General features: G+C 42.1%; 1 protein-coding gene across 7 annotated transcripts in view; it reads left to right on the top strand.

The window, feature by feature from the left end:
• Positions 1–17,998, top strand: part of RBM26 (RNA binding motif protein 26) — a 349,016-nt gene that overhangs the window by 290,893 nt on the left and 40,125 nt on the right. For all 7 annotated transcript variants that reach the window (XR_003856971.1, XM_029603056.1, XM_029603054.1 and 4 more), the window contains one exon: positions 12,323–12,532. Coding sequence is in view for 6 of the 7 variants with exons in the window: in XM_029603056.1 (XP_029458916.1) it covers positions 12,323–12,532 (210 nt within the window). In the remaining variant the exon portion in view is untranslated. The remainder of the gene's footprint in view (positions 1–12,322; positions 12,533–17,998) is intronic.

Raw genomic sequence — 17,998 nt, 5'->3', positions numbered from 1 at the left:
ACGGCATCAACATTCACACATGTACAGGGCTAGCGGAGGTTTGGTGATCACTGTTCTGGCTTGGCCCTTGTAGTCGGGGGGGGGGGGGGGGGGCGCATGAAAGCCAGGGGTCCTGGTTCCTTCACCTCTTCTTGGTCCCTGGAACGCTCAGCCTCCTTCCAGAAGCAGGGATGTATTTTGGTCTTTTTTCCTTTCCTGGCCCCTTTCCTGGTCTGTGTGTGTGTGTGTTTCTTTAAGTTTGGGGGGGGGGGGGGGGGGAGAGAAAGAACAGGAAGATCAAGAGCAAGGCTGAGGCACCTGTGACTTATTTCTCTAGAAAAGTGGTTAAACTGGTCAATATCAATTTAGCACAATCATATAGCCAAACGCAAGATTGCATATGTAGGCCCCTTACTCTAAGGGTTTGTGATTAACCACAGACTCTAGTGCGGTATAGGGTCACCTTGCTTTTAATTACAACAACTTTTATATATATTTTTTAAAGATTTTTTGTCCATTTAATAAAATTTTTGTCCCCAACGTGCTGCTGAAAATCCAAATTTTTAACACCAACTTTGGCTCACAGTTTGCTATATTTCAAAAATTCAGATACAAGAAGAACTTAAATACTCATCCATTAGGAGTTCCAATCCCAACACAATTGTGTTTCGGACAAAGTCCTGCCTCAGGGGATTCACTTCTGTATCGACATAGCAACCATCCAAGACCATCCTCTTTGATTCAGCACTTCACATGTCTGGCTTCTGTATTCTTTTTAATTATACGCGGTCTATCTCGAGACACGTTCACTCCTAACATGGCGGTTCCCCAGAGAGCTTCCTTTAAACTCCTTACGACCGGAAATGACATCATTGATGAAAAGTCTCCTATCACGTCTGATTTATCTACTCATTGTAGCCAACTTCGCACCAGTCCGGCTATATAGAAACTCACTAACAGCCCTTAGGTATATTTCCCAGATTTCAATGCAGTACCTCTATGAAACCAACCCTATTTATTAAAAGAATCTGCGAATAGAATACAACGATCTAACATGATGGACTCCTTTTCATAATTTCGACCACACTAGCGCCGTCCTCCATCAAGTCCTCTTCTATATGCATTGACAATCCAATACAATGAAGTCAAACACACTGCCGCAGTCCTCCGTCAGGTCCTCTTCTGCAAGCAATGAAAGTCCTGTATCATACGGTCCCTCTTCAAAAGTCTTCCATTAAGTCCTCTTTACCACACAAATAATTATCCCAGACTCTTATTGACATGTTCCCACCTAAACTATTTCACATTTTTAGATTAAAGAATACCAATTGATCTTTTCATTTAATCCCAGTGGATCTGTTGTATGCAAAGAGTAGATCCAATAGTGTTCACGCTTGTTCAGGAGCAGTTGGATGTCTCCCCCCCGTGGGCCAACATGTACTTGTTCTAAAATCAACCACTGTAAATCTGTAAACGTATAGTGTAATTGAACACAATGCTGCACTAGCGGAGCTGTAAGTTTAGAAGTTTTTATGCAGCTCCTGTGTTCTATCAATCTTGTTCTGATCTCCCTCTTGGTCCGTCCTACATATAGAAGTTTACATGGACATTGAATGACATAGATCACACATTCCGAATCGCAAGTAGTGAGCGTGTTCAATTTGATGACCCCATCTGAATTCGGCACCTGCCACTGATCGCCCGTGAGGGCAAGAGCGCACATATCGCAATGACCACATTTCTGATGGCCCCCCTTCCGGGGTCCTCCATGTAGAAACAAAGGTGGATTTCACTACCAAGTCTCAAATATTTTGGCCCCTAAAAAATGCAAATCTGGGGCCTGTTTGGAATGCCGAATGGAGAGCTAAAACTTGCCAATGGGACCAGACGATGTTCACTACTGCACTGATTTGTCTAGAATATTTTAATGTACATGTCAGATGTTGAGAATACGGGCGTTGTTGGTATTGTAACAATAAAGGTCTATTTGCATATAAAGCCCTTTTGAACGTTTTTTTGTTAATAGATCTAGGATAGCCCCTCTGGGCAAATCTTACAGACAAAATAGATGATTGTGCACGAAATTCCTCTACGGTAGAACAGATCCACCACAGTCTCAGAAATTGGGAAATTGGTAGGCCATTTTTTAATCTCATGGGATGGTAACTCGAATAGTGTAAATAATTGTTGCGGTCTGTATCTTTCCTATATAACGTGGTTCTAATATTTCCCCCATCTCGCTGGATCAAAATATCCAAAAAAGCAATGGATCGCTGATCATACTGTGCTGTGAACTGTAGATGCATGTTCAAAGTGTTAAGGAATTCAAGGCCTTGAACTCTTGACAACTTTACTTTGTAACGGTGAGACTACATCAGTAATCTTAACTAAAGCCTGAACAACAGCATCTGTAACAATTGTAACTATACCGTTTTCAAAAGGAATGGATTCCTTGATCCAGTCTTCCTTAAATTGTTGGGATCAATAGGCTTCCTAAATATTTGGGATGCCAGAGACAAAGCATGATTTCTATTATCAGACAATCAAAAAGAAAATTATATAATTAAATGGTCCAACCATAATACCGGTTGTAGCTCAAGATCATCAATCAGTGATCAATGTATCTCAAGATCATCAATCACAAATACACGTAAGAACGACCACATTATACCCATCCTAAGAGACCTTCATTGGCTCCCCATTTCCTGCAGAATTCTCTACAAAACCCTCTCCCTCATACATAAGACCTTATTCAACCAAGACTTTCAATTGCTCAACAACTCAATCCACTTCCACTCATCCAACAGGCCCACCAGATCTGCCTATAAAGGATCTCTGCACATACCGTCCCCTAAACTCACCCACCTTTCCTCTACAAAAGATCGAGCCCTATCGATAGCAGGCCCCACAAACTGGAACTCAATGCCGCCTGACCTCCACATGGAACCATGTACTCAGAAATTTAAAAAAAAATTAAAAACATGGCTGTTCAGACAGACGTTCACCTAATGCACTGTATATATCCACCCTCCTCCCTCCCCCCTTCCCCACTCCCCTTAGTCTCGCCCTCATTTCTTCTCGCATGTAAATATTATTTGTATCCCACTGTGGGATAACATTCTATTCTGTTTATACCTGTGGAATAATAACTACTCTAGTTATACCTAGTTTTAATGTGTTAAATGTTTTATTACTCCTTCCAAATGTTTTAAACTCATGTTAACCATTTGTTTTTACCTTATCTTATGTTACCCTCCGTTCCATGTAAACGTTCTTTATCTTACAGTTCTATGTAAACCCATACGATGTGCAAAGGGTTAACAGTACAAAAAAAAAACCCCTTAAATAAATAAATAAAGCATGATACCAACTTGACAGAATTAACTGATCTAAAATATGTCCACTTTTATGTGTCATAGTTAAAATCAATTGTACCAAATTGACTAAGAAGGCTCTCCTGGAAATCAGTAAAACTAGAAACGGGTTTACATAAGAACATGCCATACTGGGTCAGACCAAGGGTCCATCAAGCCCAGCATTCTGTTTCCAACAGTGGACAATCCAGGCCATCAGAACCTGGCAAGTACCCAAAAACTAAGTCTATCCCATGTTACTGTTGCTAGTAATAGCAGTGGCTATTTTCTAAGTCAACTTAATTAATAGCAGGTAATGTACTTCTCCTCCAAGAACTTATCCAATCCTTTTTTAAACACAGCTACACTAACTGCACTAACCACATCCTCTGGCAACAAAATTCCAGAGTTTAATTGTGCGTTGAGTGAAAAAAGAACTTTCTACGATTAGTTTTAAATGTGCCACAAGCTAATTTCATGGAGTGCCCCCTAGTCTTTCTATTATCCGAAAGAGTAAATAACCAATTCACATTTACCCGTTCTAGACCTCTCATGATTTTAAACACCAGTCTTTATGGATATTAAAATCCCCCATAACTAATATCTTATTACATAATAATGATGATGTAAAGTCAATTATAAGAGTAGGGTTCTTACATAATTACACCTAGGGGCAATACAAAACAGCTATTATCCAATCTACATCTTAACCACTAGACTCTCGCATCCATTACCTAATTTTAATGGGACAAATTTCAAATCTAAGCTCAATTTCTGTTAGTTTGGAGGTTTAGATTTTTATTTCTATTCCTACAGTATAGTGTCAGCCATTTGCCTCTATTTTTCTTAAGAATTTTTCTTTTCTTGCTTTATGTCAGCTTCCCTTATAGAGGATATAGAAGGACACTGTTATCTTATTTCAAATAATTGTAAATCTGTATTTTGGATAAGAAGGGTTTTTTGCTTTTAATTTTGGAATTGTGTTTGAAATCATAACAAAGGATATAATAGAACTAGACAAGGTACAGAGACTGGCAACAAAAATGACAAAAGAGTTGGAACGGTTCCCTTAGAATGGTTTAAACAGGTTTAAAGCCTTTCAGCTTGGAGAAGAGACAACAGAGGGGATATGATAGAGGTTTATGAAATAACAAGTGGTATCGAACAGCTAAATAGGGAACTGTTGTTTATCCTTTTAGATAGTACTAGGATTTGGGGACGCTCCATAAAATACATTTGGTAAAGGATTTTTTCATTCGGCATTCATTTAAGCTGGAACGTAGTCAAAGTTAATAGCTAGGTTTAGAAATGGTTTGGTCACGTTTCTAGAGAGTAGGTTGATAAACATTTATTAGCTAGGCAGGCATGGGAATTGTAGCCACCTTCAGCTGGTAATGAGCAACAAGGAGGTGATCTGTGTACTTCTAAGTGACCCAGATTGTCTACTGTTGGAGAGAGGATGCTGGGCTCGAACTAGCATGGCACTTCTTATGTTCTTATGTTTATTTTAAACTTGAGTAGCATGCCTTATTGCTATTTATGCTCATTGCATGGCACGTCTTAAGTTTGGGACCCAGCATACACATAGATAATGTGTGGCCTAATGGTCTTCTGAATTTTCAAACACCTGCTGACCTATGTGTCACAGTATTCAAAGCAAATATCGTAAGGAATGCAACTTTTCCCATTGGTCTGCGCAGGCTAATGACAATACCTCCACTTCTTCAGGCTGCTGACATTGCTGATCCTAGTATTGTATGCGTCAGTCCTAAATATTTGATCACCATGGTGTTTGATGTCTGGGGTTTAGCCGAGCCCTGGAATTAGGTACACATGAAAGATGATCTTTTCTCCCTGATTGTCTTAAGCAGTTTCTGCTTCCCCCCTCAATTTCCAAAATAGTTATGTCCATATGGCGATGCTCCAATTGCCAACCACAGACTCTCAGTGCCACTAGTAGACCAGGGCTTCCCAAACCTTTAGCCGTGACCTCATTTTAGCACTTGAAAATTCACATGACCCCAGAGGATGAGAAAAACAAATTAGCAGGGGTGCAGTTCCCCTCCTACTCTGCACTTCAGCTGGTCCCCTCTCAACTTCCGCTGCTCTCCTAACCCAACTCCTCCAGCTCTTTTTGCAACTCCCAGCTGAGCCTCTTACCCCAAGCCCCTCTTATAACCCCCGTCTGATCTTATCATTCCCTCTCTTTCATCTCATTCCTCATCTCCTCCTCACTCATCCCCTCTAACACTTTTCTCACATCTCCCAAAGTTGATTCCCTCTCACTCCCAACCTTCTCTTACATCCCCCTTTTCCACCCTTCACAAATCTGCCCCACCTCAAACCTTTCATATATCTCATCTCTCCCTTCAAATAACACTTTCTCCAAACATCCCTCTGGCCAGCAGAGGTCAGGTTGAGGACAGGGACAACATTTTTCTTTTGGATAGGTTCAGTGGTGGGTGAGAAGAGAAGAGCAGAGCAGTGACTATCTCAACTGTCCATGCTCACAGCTCTCCCCTCCTCTTATGGCTGATTCCAAATCAGACAGTGATCTACAAGTGGCAGCAACAATACTAATGAAAATTAGCATGAGGCCTATGAGGTAGTGAGAGCTCATGGACCCTACAGCAGCCTTAAACCTTCTTTGTGCTGGCTCACAGGCCCCAAGCTGACTTTTCACCACTAATGCTGCTGCTACTGGTGCCTGAAGAGTACTGCCATTTGAGGTACTTGTGACTCCATTTGGGGCCCCGACCCACAGTTTGGGAAGCTCTGCAGTAGAGGCTGCCAATAGCATTGATCATTTTCCTTCCCTCCCTGGTCCAGAATTCATTACCTCTATGGTGTGCCCAGGCCCAGCTAGCTCCAGTAGACAGGGGTCCAAATCCAAATATTTCCTATGTTACAGCTTGAGCTGCAGAGCCCAGCCAATGATTTTAAATATAAAAAATCACACAGTTCCTGCTGGCATGGCATTGCAAACATCTTGACTCTAAAGAGGTTAAAGCAAATAACATCATAACAAATGGATTATGTGGTGGTGTTCAGAGAATTTGGGAGACAGTATTTGCATAAAATAAATGTTTGTTTGCCCATTTGCTCTAAAGAGGAAATATTGCCTTTAGTTTTGTATATTTCAACAATGATACTTTGGAAGGACTTAAAAAAACCCAAAAACCAATGGATGTGTGGGAGGGTTTCTATATAGTGTGCCCTTTTGATAGTATAGTGGTTAAAATAGCTATTATAGAAAGCTGTGAATTTCCTTGATTTATCTAGAGGTGGTGCTGTGGTCATATACTAAGAAACTCTAGGCCCTGTTCAAGGAGAATGTTTTCCCATTCTGTGCTTATGAAGAAGAATCTTTATTGAATAAAGTCTGTTATGAGAGAATTACCACACTCCTAGGAATATTTTAATATGAAACTTATGTTTGTGTAGATATTTACTATTGTCGTAGAGATGTGATTGAGGCATCAAATTAAGCATAAAGGAAGTAGATTTATTGAAAAATAATTTTGCTAAAGTGATCACACAAGCATGAAAAATAAAGAAAAATCAAAATATACACTGCATCCAGTATGTGTCTTGAGGTCCCCAGGAGGAGGTTTATTTATGGCCAAAATGTGGTAGCAATAGCTGAACTAACCGGAGAGAGGCAGTCAGAGACCATCAGGATCCCCGCTGCATTTCTGTAGATTTATTGCTATGTCCTATCTGCTCTGTGCTCTGCTTCTCACTAATTACAGTAAAAGTTTCCATGAAGGTTTGTGCGTTTCCATTTTTGTTAAAATGCTAAACTGTTTTTTAAATGAGTGATTGCTGCTGCTTTGCCACCAAAATCATTTTCGTTCTAGTTTGTTGATATGCCTAATATTAATAGAGTAAAAAGAAATAATACATGTCCCAGTGCATAAATGGGAAAGAAGTTGGAGTAAAAATAAAATACTGTTCCAGAATTATCTAAAACTGTTTATTCTAAAGCAAGCTGGTAAAGAAGTTCAGTTTTTGTACATGTGCATGTGTTTGTCATCCATTTTGTGTCTGCCTAGTGTGTTGATTTGACAATGAAAGGCACTTAACAGTATTTGTTTTATGTTTACAATGAGCTGCCCTGCACCATGATCATCTTCCATCACCTTCTCTTGAGACACTGCGAAAACCAGTTTTACAGTGCATTTTTCTGGTCTGCAAGGGTAGGAGCAAAGAGAAGAGTCTATCTGATCTCAGAAAGAAAGACTTGTTTCTTTAATAACTGAATACCCTGATAAAAATATCTTTTCTTACCTCTTGTATTTTCTGGAAATAATATCAGTTTAATAACATAGCACCATATTTGTGCCTAAAACTGGCCAGAGCGCATAGCTTAACACACGATTGGACGCGCATCCATAACCCCCAATGCAAAATGGCAATTAGCGCGTCAAAAACGTGCATCCAATCGGGTGCGTAGGTAATAGCACTCATCACATGTAAATTCATAGTGATGAGGCTATTACCTATTCCCCCTGATTTAAAAAAAAAAATGTGTGCCCAACTTGCACATTTTAGCCTGCAAAAATTAACGCCTGCCCAGAGCAGGCATTAATTCTTGAGGAGCCCGAAAAAATTACAGAAAAGCAGAAAATATTGTTTGTTTTTTTCCCTTTTTTTCGTTTCCTCTGACTGAAATAGAATTTAAAAAAAAAAAAAAAAAAGTATGCCACAGGTTAGGAAAACATACACTCATAAAATTGAGCATCCATTCTCCTAACCTGACCGCCACCTTTCCTGGGCGCCCACTGCCGAGGAGTCGCTAGGGGCACACAATTTCCCCTAGTGCCTCCTTTTATTAAATCAGGTGCCTGGGAGAGGTGGATCTGTGAGTGTTAAGGGAGTGGGCGCTCAATCATGAATGCCTGTTTAATACACACTGATATTGCATCAACCTGACAGTGAAGGACAGGGAGATTATACAGGATCTCAGGGTTTTTAGCTCAGTTCTTTCCATGGAACAATATGAATAACCAAATTCATTGGATTCTAGCACTTGTTAAAGAAATGAAGCTCTTGCAAGACTGCTTTGTGGCATAATAGTTAACAATTAACTGTGAATCTCTCTTGAATTAACTCAAGAATAATAATCCCATTACTAAGAGCTGCACCCCTACTTGCTTTGCTTTTCAATTCCACTAGTGCAGTGTTTTGCAACCTTTTGAAGCGCAACGCACATCTATATTAACCAAAATTTTACGTGGCACGCCAACCTCCATGGAACAGGCAATGCAGACACAGGAGACTATTCATATGGCCAGAAGAGCTAGGGAAGCACTGAAGGACCTGCCAGTCTTTTTGAAATTTTAAAATAAAGGGGGAAAGGACAAGAAATGATCCCATCACCAAGGACCAGTTCTCTCTATATACAAGTGCAAGAGAAAGAAGTCAGCTCAGTGTCAGGCCTATACAGTACAGTGCGCTCCGATGGAGCGCACTGTCAGCCTGCTCTTGGACGCACGTTTTCCCTTACCCCTTATTCAGTAAGGGGAGGAAAACGCGCGTCCAACCCGCGGCACCTAATAGGGCCCTCAACATGCAAATGCATGTTGATGGCCCTATTAGGTATGCGCGCGGGATACAGAAAGTAAAATGTGCAGCCAAGCCGCACATTTTACTTTCAGAAATTAGAAAAAACTGCTTTTCTGTGCACCCCCCGACTTAATATCATGGCGATATTAAGTCGGAGGTCCCGAAGAGTAAAAAAAAGTTTTAAAAAATAAATAAATAAAATAAATTTGAATTCGGCCCACAGAAATAGAAAGACAAAGGTTTTCTGATCTGAAGGGTAGGCAGTAGGCGGGGGGAGGTGACAGTGAGGGGAGGGAGAATGAGGGGAGAGGTGAGTGTGAGGGGAGAGAGTTGGAGTGGGGACAGGGGAGGGAAGGGGGGGGGGGGGGGGTGAGTGACTGAGGTAAATGAGCAAGGGGAAGGGAGGGAAAAGAACCTGACTCTGCCACTGCAACGCGTGGCGGGGTACCAGTATTAAATACATTATTCTATTCCTCATGACTTTTGCTTGCAAAATTTTGAAAGAAATTAAATTAATACAGAAAAAGTTATTAGTTAAAGATGCAGAATTTTTAAATATTTTGAGCAGAATTTCCCTAGAAATTCACTGTAAAAGTGTCCCTTCCACTTGCTCTCCCTATTCTCTTGGCCACTTTGCCCTCTCAGGCCCCAACTCCCCCACCTGCCAGTAGGTCTCCCCTCCACCTCTAAGCTCAACCACTTCCACTCTATCGCCACTCCCAGAGTTTGACCCTGTCCTCATCACTGCCCCTCACACAGGCTCCCCCTGTCCCCCTCTCTCTCGCACACATGCTCCCTCTCACTCGTGCACAGACATCCCCTCATTCAGGGTCCCTCTCTTACATATACACCTACACAAGCTCCCTTTCTCTCTCTCACATACACCCTCACACAGGCTACCTATGTGTCTCTCTCACACACCCCTTCACACAGACTAACACCCTCACATACACATGATCCCTTTTTCATACACACCAGCTCCCAATCTCACACGTACATACTCCTTCACAATCTCCTCATATAGGCTCCCTCTCTCTGGCACCCACACTCAAGCACCCCCTGCTCTCTCACCCCCCCCTGCTGTCACTCACAATCCCTCCCCCTCCCTGCTCTCTCTTGCAGTCTCATGCTCACCTCCTGCTCTCATCCCCTCCTCCTGCTCCCCCTCTCACCCCATCTCCTCTCAACCCCTCCCCCCCTACTCTGTCACCCCTGCACCTCTGTTCTAACCCCTTCCACCTACTCTCTCAACCCCTCCCCTGTTCTCACCTCCCCCTCCCCTACTCCCTCTCCCTTCCCTTCTCTCCCTTCCTCTCTCTCACACCCCCCCACACATATACATACCTCTCTACACACACTCACTTACACCGGGGCCTTCATCTTTGCTGTGAATGGCACACACACTGTTCACAGCATGCCAGGGTCTCCTCTGCCATTTTCTGCACAGAATTTGGCAACTCTGCGCAGGGGGGGATTCTGCACTCCGCAGTAGTGCAGAATTCTCCCAGGACTACATCTGGTCCAGGTGATCTGCTACTCCTTAGTTTGTCAATTTGCCCTAGTACATCTTCAAAGTTCATTGAGATTTGTTTTATCTAAGTTCCACTGCAGTGAGTCATAAGCAGGTGGAAGGAGCTCCATTCACCCATTAATATCAAAGTTCATGAAAGGTTATGGCATTTCAGGCATCTCTTCAGCAAATCTCCAGTGCCTGGAGACCTCAGCAAGGTCCTTACTCGATTCATTAAACCATCTTTCAGTCCTCTCGAGTCTATGGACTTGAAGTTTTTCACCTGCAAAGTATTGATCCTTGTTGCCATTACTTCAGCACAAAAGTAAGCAAATTACAGGCTTTTGTTTCGTGTTCACTGTTCTTGCAGTGGTTCTCAGTACTCACTCTGAGTTCCATCCGAAAGTGGTATCTCATCAACCAAACTATTGTGTTGCCTATTTTCTTTCTGAGACTGCATGCACCCAGAGGAGAAAGAGTTCTTCATTCCTTGGACTACAAGAAAGGCCTGGTGTATTAGCTGAGAAGTCTCAGCCTCATCACGCTTATCAGCTGCACCTATCTTTTGATCCCAGTAGACTGGATTAGGTAGTTGCCCAAAGATCTCTTTTTAATTAGCTAGCTGTCTGTATCGCACACTGTTGTGTACTGGCTGGCTTTCAGATTCCATATTATGTCAGGGCTGATTAGGTAAGAGCTGTGGCTACTTCTGTGGTTCGCTACTTACAGTAAGACATCTGTAAAGCTGCTACTTGATTGTCAGCTCACACCTTCATGGCCCACTAGTATCTCGACAAAATGTCTCTAAGGAACAAGTAACTTGGGACAAGCAGTTTTGTGCAGCCTTTTCAACCACTAGTGGGGGTTTGGGTTGCTTGTTTAAGTACTTGCTCTACACTGCAGCTTTCAGCATGGAATTCCTCCCCACACTTTATGGCTAATTTGTGCCTGTTTGTCAACAGAGAAAACAAGTTTGCTTACCCATAAACAGGATTCTCTGTAGATAGCAGAATGAATTAGCCTGCCTGCCTCCTTGGAGAGTTAACTGCCTTACTAAAGCTTAAGCTCTGGAAGAGACTGAGGGGCTTATAAGGCAGCACCTGCATGAAGACTGTTATGCATGCCCAGTAAATGTTTTACTGACCTGTGAGAGCTGGGTCTATTCAGTGCCATTGGATGATATCACCTACGTGTTGTGGCCAGTTTATCCTTCTGTCTGCTGAGAATCTGGTTTACAGGTAATCAAACTTGCTGAACGTTTTTTTGTTTGTTTTTTTTTGGTTTTTAAATATGAATCCAACACTTTAGTCAGTGTTGCAAAAAAAAAAAAAGAAAAGGGGGGGGGGGGAAGCTTGTTTTATTTTTGTTTTTTATTTTATAGGATAGAATTTGTCCTCGCTAGCATTTATATATTTTCCATAACAGGAAAGTGTCAGAAGTTTCAAAATCAATCCTGCTGTTTATAATGATAGCCGCATTCCAGCCCAGACTTGACAGTTTTGTTTGGGGTCTGATAGCTCAAGACAAGATAAACAAAAGGGAGACATCTGGATGAATAGGTGTTTGTGATAAAGTTTTTGGGCACATTGGAGGACACTAATGGAGCATCTATAGATGTTTCTCTTACTTGCTCAAAATATTACTTTCTGAGCTATGCTGAATATTTTATATACGTAAAACCTGAATATTTTCCACAAATTAATCTTCAAATTGATTTTGTGTGTACCGAGTGCTGTGAGAGCAAGGAAAGATGATGTAAAAGTTTGGAACACTAATAAATTCATTTCACATGCGATTTTAATAAATCCTAAAACCTCGGTTGTGAATGGATGGGCGTGAGGAGAAAGACATCTTAAAGAAATCATTAAACGTTGTGTTCTTTCTTTATTTCTTTTTTCATTCCATGTCTTAGGCTGCAAAACGAGGCATTCTTTCTCCTAGTCGAGGCAGAGGAAGTCATGCTAGAGGACGGGGTGTTCTGCGTGGTAGAAGCAGGGGAAGGGGTTTAAGTGGTCGAGGTCGCGGAGTCCCTGTTCATGCAGTGGTAGATCACCGGCCTAGAGCATTAGAGATCTCTTCGTTCACGGAAAGTGACCGAGAAGACCTTCTGCCTCACTTTGCGGTAAGTGATATTCAGTGATACCTTTGGTGACACTGGAAAACTTATTCCTAAAGGATTGCTATGACAATACTTAATGAAATAACTGCTTTAGTTAATATTAACTTTATTATTATGGTCAATGCATCATAGAATAAATACAGCTTTGCAAATTCAACAGCATAACAATATGCTGATAAAGTAAAGGAGAAAAGCAATTCAAGTAGACAAGACAAAAAATTTGTCAGTTATATGAGAATGAGTACTTCTTGCTGATCATTTAAACACATTCTTTCTTGTAAACCTAATAAGTGAGTGGGAACATGAATGGGTTTAGAGGCTCATGTGATTAGTTGAGCATTAAAACTTGTGAGCTGAACACACAACCTAATGTTTGGTTTTTGTTTTTGGATTTGTTTTTTTTTAACTCCTCAATGCAGTAAGCTAAAGGTATACTGATGCATCAGGAGTTTAAAAAAAATGCATACATCAGAAAATATATGTAAAGGAAAGGCTTAGTGTACAGATAAACATGATTCATGTGCATAATCATATTTTCAGGCTAATTGTAAAATGAGCATGCGCCTGCCCATACACTCGCATGTGGGCGTGAATAGATATACACTGGAATTTTAAATCAAACGTGTATGATTTTAAGCGGTTATTAGCGTACATGTATTTTGCATATCTTCCTTAGGTCTTTGTCAGCTTTAATGTTCTTAGTTAAGCGGATTTTAAAACAAACTTGTGCAAACATCATTCCCAGTTTTTCCAATTATTGCACCAGTTTGCTCAGTCAATCTCAAGGTCATCCAGACCCCTCTGGTTCTTTGTCCTGTTCTTCCCCAGTTGACCCGGACCCTTCACCCTGTCATATTAGGCCTAAAACGTGACTTCTGCCTTCTTACTCCCCATCAGGAGCAGCAGTAAATATATGCGGCTAACAAGCCACCACAAGCTGTGACCTCCAGTTTTAAAATAGGGATTTATGCATGTAACTGTTAGCCCCATGCCCCTCTCCTTTTCCACTCACTTTTTTTAAGCTCAAACCTGCACATGTACACGCTTAACTTAGTGGCTTTTAAAATCTGCGTTGCTCATGCATGACCCACATAGTCGCGTATATAATCATTTTAACATTAGCAATGCTTTTAAAATTCACCCCTTTATGAGCAGGAAACGTGGTTTATGTGCACAAACCATGTTTTCTGGGCATAAAATATAATTTATGCAGACAGAAATCATTTTTTTGTGTGCATAGATCATGCTTTTTATGCACAAATCATGTCTTTTACACATAAAATATCAACTACTGGTCCTAGCGCCAGAATTCTTGCTCCTGCCCATAGACTAACACTTGTGCTGGAAACTATTCTCCATTTCAACAATAAAATTTCCAGCACTAAGAAAACATGAGTTAAGCTAGCGCACCTCTCTGCATTTGTTTATTTTAATTACGGAGGTTTATTCTGCTTATAGTAGTAAAACTGTTCTAGGCAGAGTACAAAAACTTAAAACAGTGTTATAACATAAAATAATAAAATACAGTAAATATCAACATATACTACCAGGAGCTTGTTGATACAAATCAGCCTTTCCATTTAATCCTGCTACAGGTGGGATATTTCCCTTTGCCACAGATGGAGGCAGAACAATACTGTCTTTTCTTGTGATATCACCACCACAGAAAGATTCAGTATTCTCTGTCTCCAGTAGACTTGCTGGTGGTGCAACAGAATCTGGAAAAGCTTTGACACAGGCATTAGGCCAGGCCACTGGTTATACCAGCAGTGCGAGCGCTCCTATTTGGGGTTCCCAATCCCAGAGAGGACTTGGTATATCCCTGTAGGGGGGGTTATTTTTCTCTTTGAAGAAAAAAGGCATTGTGATCTTTTTTTCTTCTTCCTAACTTGAGATGATCCTTCTCTCTGCCCCCACCCCTCTTCCCTCTGTGCTGCTCAGTGGTCGCTTAAGAAAAAAGAGCAGCCATCTACACAGTCCTTCCTGCAGAAGGCCTGCTTCCAGGGCAGGGGAGCAACAGACTGACTCATCTGTCTGTAAGTGCCTGCAAGGGTTAAGGGAAGTAGTCAGCTGTGAGGTTCTTTTGGCAGGAGGGTTGCATGGAGCATTCAGAGGTGGCCGTTGTGGGGCCTGCCAACGTCACTATGCTGCTGCCACGGCAGGGACTTTGTAGCTTCCAGTTGCACCAGAGAAGTGCTAGGGGAGACTGCTGCTGATGATGATTTGGGAGCTACTGTGTCAGTTTCAGCAGGGACAATTTCAGGGGCTATTTTTGAAGTGACTCCCATGTTAGAGAAGGTTTCAGGCAGGAATGGTAGCCACGTTGATTCTTCTCCCGCGTGTCCCTCAGTATCTCTTCCTCGTTCTTCTTGGTGTAGTTTGGGTTCTGCTGGGTCCCCGGTTCTGATACCCATAGAAACCTCTCTCTATCGAACTCCTGGGAATCAAGCACTGCATTCTGAAGAGATTCCCCTGAATTGTTTTATTTCCTCCTTCAAGCTTTCCATTGCATTCAGAAGCCTGAAGGGGAGCGTGGATCCTCTCAGAAATATTTTTCCCCCTCACTGTGCCTCCTGTTCCCTTTAAATGTCCTATGGGGCAGTGCATCTCTCCATTTTGGATTGGGTTGAGGTTCCTGAGGATTTTCAGGCTGGGCCTGATTCCATAAGCGGGGCTTCCCTGGAGGAAGCTGAGCTGCCTGCAGATATGGAGGATGAGTCTGTGATAAGGATTTTTTTAAAGGGAAAAGATTTCTACGCTCATCAATCAAGTGGCTGCCTGTCTCTGGATAGCGGATGAGAAGGTTGAGGAGGCACCTGTTTGGGATCCTATCATTAAGAGATCCATAAGCACACAAAAGATTTCTCCTTAAATTTTGAAGTAGAGAACATGGTTCTAGCTGAATGGGAGACCTCTAAAAGTGATCTTAAAGGGGTTAAGGGTCTTCTCAAATTGTACCTGCTTTCCAATGCGGTCCAGCAGCTGTTTCAGACTTGGGTGGATGCCTTGGGTTACTGCTGTTACTAGACTTACTATTATCCTAATGGAGGGCAGCACCTCCCTTAAAGATCCTCAAAATAGGAAGACTAAGCTTCCTCAAACTTTTTTTCTTTGACTCTGGCAGTCCAGATTTCTATTTGTGGCAGTGTCGTGGTTTGGACACGTAGTGCTGGATTCAGCAACTCCATTTTCTTGGACCCCCGCTGGATCACCAGGGACGTTTGGCAGGTCTTGGGTGAGGGTTGTTAATTAATTTAAAGGGTTGGGATGGGGGTTTTTTTTGCAGGGGGAGGGGGCGGTTTCCTACAGAAAGAGAAAGATAAAAGTTTTCTGATCTGGGGAATGGACCGAAATGGCCCTCTCCAGACCCGAAAACAAAATAGGGAGAAAAAAAATATGCACTCCCCTAATTTGCTCCATAAGATGCACAGATGCCCAGGGACAGAGCTGGTTTAGCACAACATTTTTTTTTTTAATTTTCCCCCTCTGAATCCTAGGTGCATCTTATGGTCAGGTGCGTTTTATGGAGCGAAAAATACGGTACTTTCCGATAATAGAAGGACCAGGGGGCACTCCATGAAGTTATTTAAAACTTCATGAAGCTTATTTAAAACAAATCGAAGAAAATTCTTTTTCACTCAGTGCATAGTTAAACTATGGAATTCATTGCCAGAGGATGAGGTTTCAGCTGTTAGTGTTAATTGGTTTTAAAAAAGGTTTGGATAAGTTCCTAGAGGAAAAATCCATAAACTACTATTACGGTAAATAATAATCAGTAGTAGCTTGTGATCTATCTAATATTTGGGTAATTGCCAGGTACTTGTGACTTGGATTGGCCACTGTTGGAAACAGAATACCAGGCTTGATGGACCCTTAGTCTGACCCAGTATGGAATTTCTTATGTTAAAAATTATCTCCATTTATACCCAGCCTGCTGTCATATAAAAGGCTGTCATTTTATAAATGTTTACAGAGTACTTTTTGTAGTATAGTATGCTATTTTTCTCTTTTTTTCCCTTCTGGTGTCAGGAAATCTCTAAAAGTGCATTAATATTACAATTCATGCATTTAAAATATGGAGTCTATCAATCTTACTGCAAAACTATGGTCTTCATGTACTTCTCTGTATTTGTGATATCAAACCATAGCGTTTGATGATAACTGGTACTAGGTGGGCACCCCTCTGACATTAGAGACATTATCCTCATTAGTGAGCGTCAAGACAAGTATCACACCCTCCTTTGTGGGTTCCATTACCATTTGTTTGAGCAGAGTCCCTTGAAGAGCATCCACAATCTCTCTGCTTCTCATAGATTCTGCAGAAGGGATTCTCCAGTCTACATCCGGTACATTAAAATCTCCAACGAGCGCTACTTCTCCTTTCTTTCCCACCTTTTGGATGTTTTAGACCAGATCTCTCTTCAGTTGTTGCATTTGAGTCAGAGGCCTGCAGACCACACCAGTAAAAAATGGATGCACCATCTTTTTTGTTTAGGATGGCAGATAATGCTGGTTCTCTTCCCCATGTCCTTTGCAGTTCAGTTTTGTTAGGATGCAGTCTCCCTGCCACCAGAGGTCCCCTTGGAGCTACATCTGATCTTGCTCTAGTCAGTCTCTCCATGGTTCCATGACTCAGCAGGGCCTACTTAACCCTGCCTCTTGCAAAGTCCAGTGCCTTTATCATTGAGTCTACTTGGATCCCGACTTGGCCCCTTTCTTCCGTATATTACTCTGTGGCCTCTCAGCCTTCTGCTCTAGTCTTGCCTTGTGGCCTCTCATTTCTTCTGCTTGGCCCTGCTTTGTGGCCTTTTCAAGCCTGTACCTAGCCCTGCTGCCTTTGGGCATCTGTGTTCCAAGTTCTGTTCTGTCTAGTCTTGTCTTCGTCCTTCTTGTCTGTTCTAGTCCTGTCCTGGTATTCAGCCCTTGCCTCAGACCCCCTAGGTTTGTTTCAGTCTCCAGCCTTGCACAGCCTAAGTCCTGCCGGCCACCAGATCCCTAGGGCTCAACTTGTGGGGTGGCTGCTGGTACAGTCAGAAGATCCGCTCTGTCTTGCCCTGAAGTCCTGGACTGCTTCCATGGGGGTCCCCCAGCTCTGGCTGAACCCTTGGTTGTGACAAGAATGACAAGGCCAAACCAACCTTATAGGAGTGGGCCCAGGACTCCTTGCCTGCCTGGTAACTCCAGTGAAAATTCTTTTAATCCTTTTGAGCCCTAAGCTCTGTACTGGCTGTGCTCATAATGTCAAAGTCATTGCCCCTCAGGTTTCACATCATGTCATGTGTAAATTTCCCAATCCTGAATTATGGGAATGCAGGGGGTGCAAATGTGTGAATTCCATGTCTCTAGAGTATTGTCTTTATTGTATGGTATCTAAACTAATTTCTAACCAAATACCTATTGCTGCAAAAGTTCAACCTCTAGAGCACTGCCTTACTTCCCTTGTTACAGGGAATGCCGAGGTTACCAAAG

Source organism: Rhinatrema bivittatum, chromosome 5, assembly GCF_901001135.1.
Source record: "Rhinatrema bivittatum chromosome 5, aRhiBiv1.1, whole genome shotgun sequence".
Taxonomy (NCBI): Eukaryota; Metazoa; Chordata; class Amphibia; order Gymnophiona; family Rhinatrematidae; genus Rhinatrema; species Rhinatrema bivittatum.
This window is presented reverse-complemented; position numbering and strand designations above follow the sequence as displayed.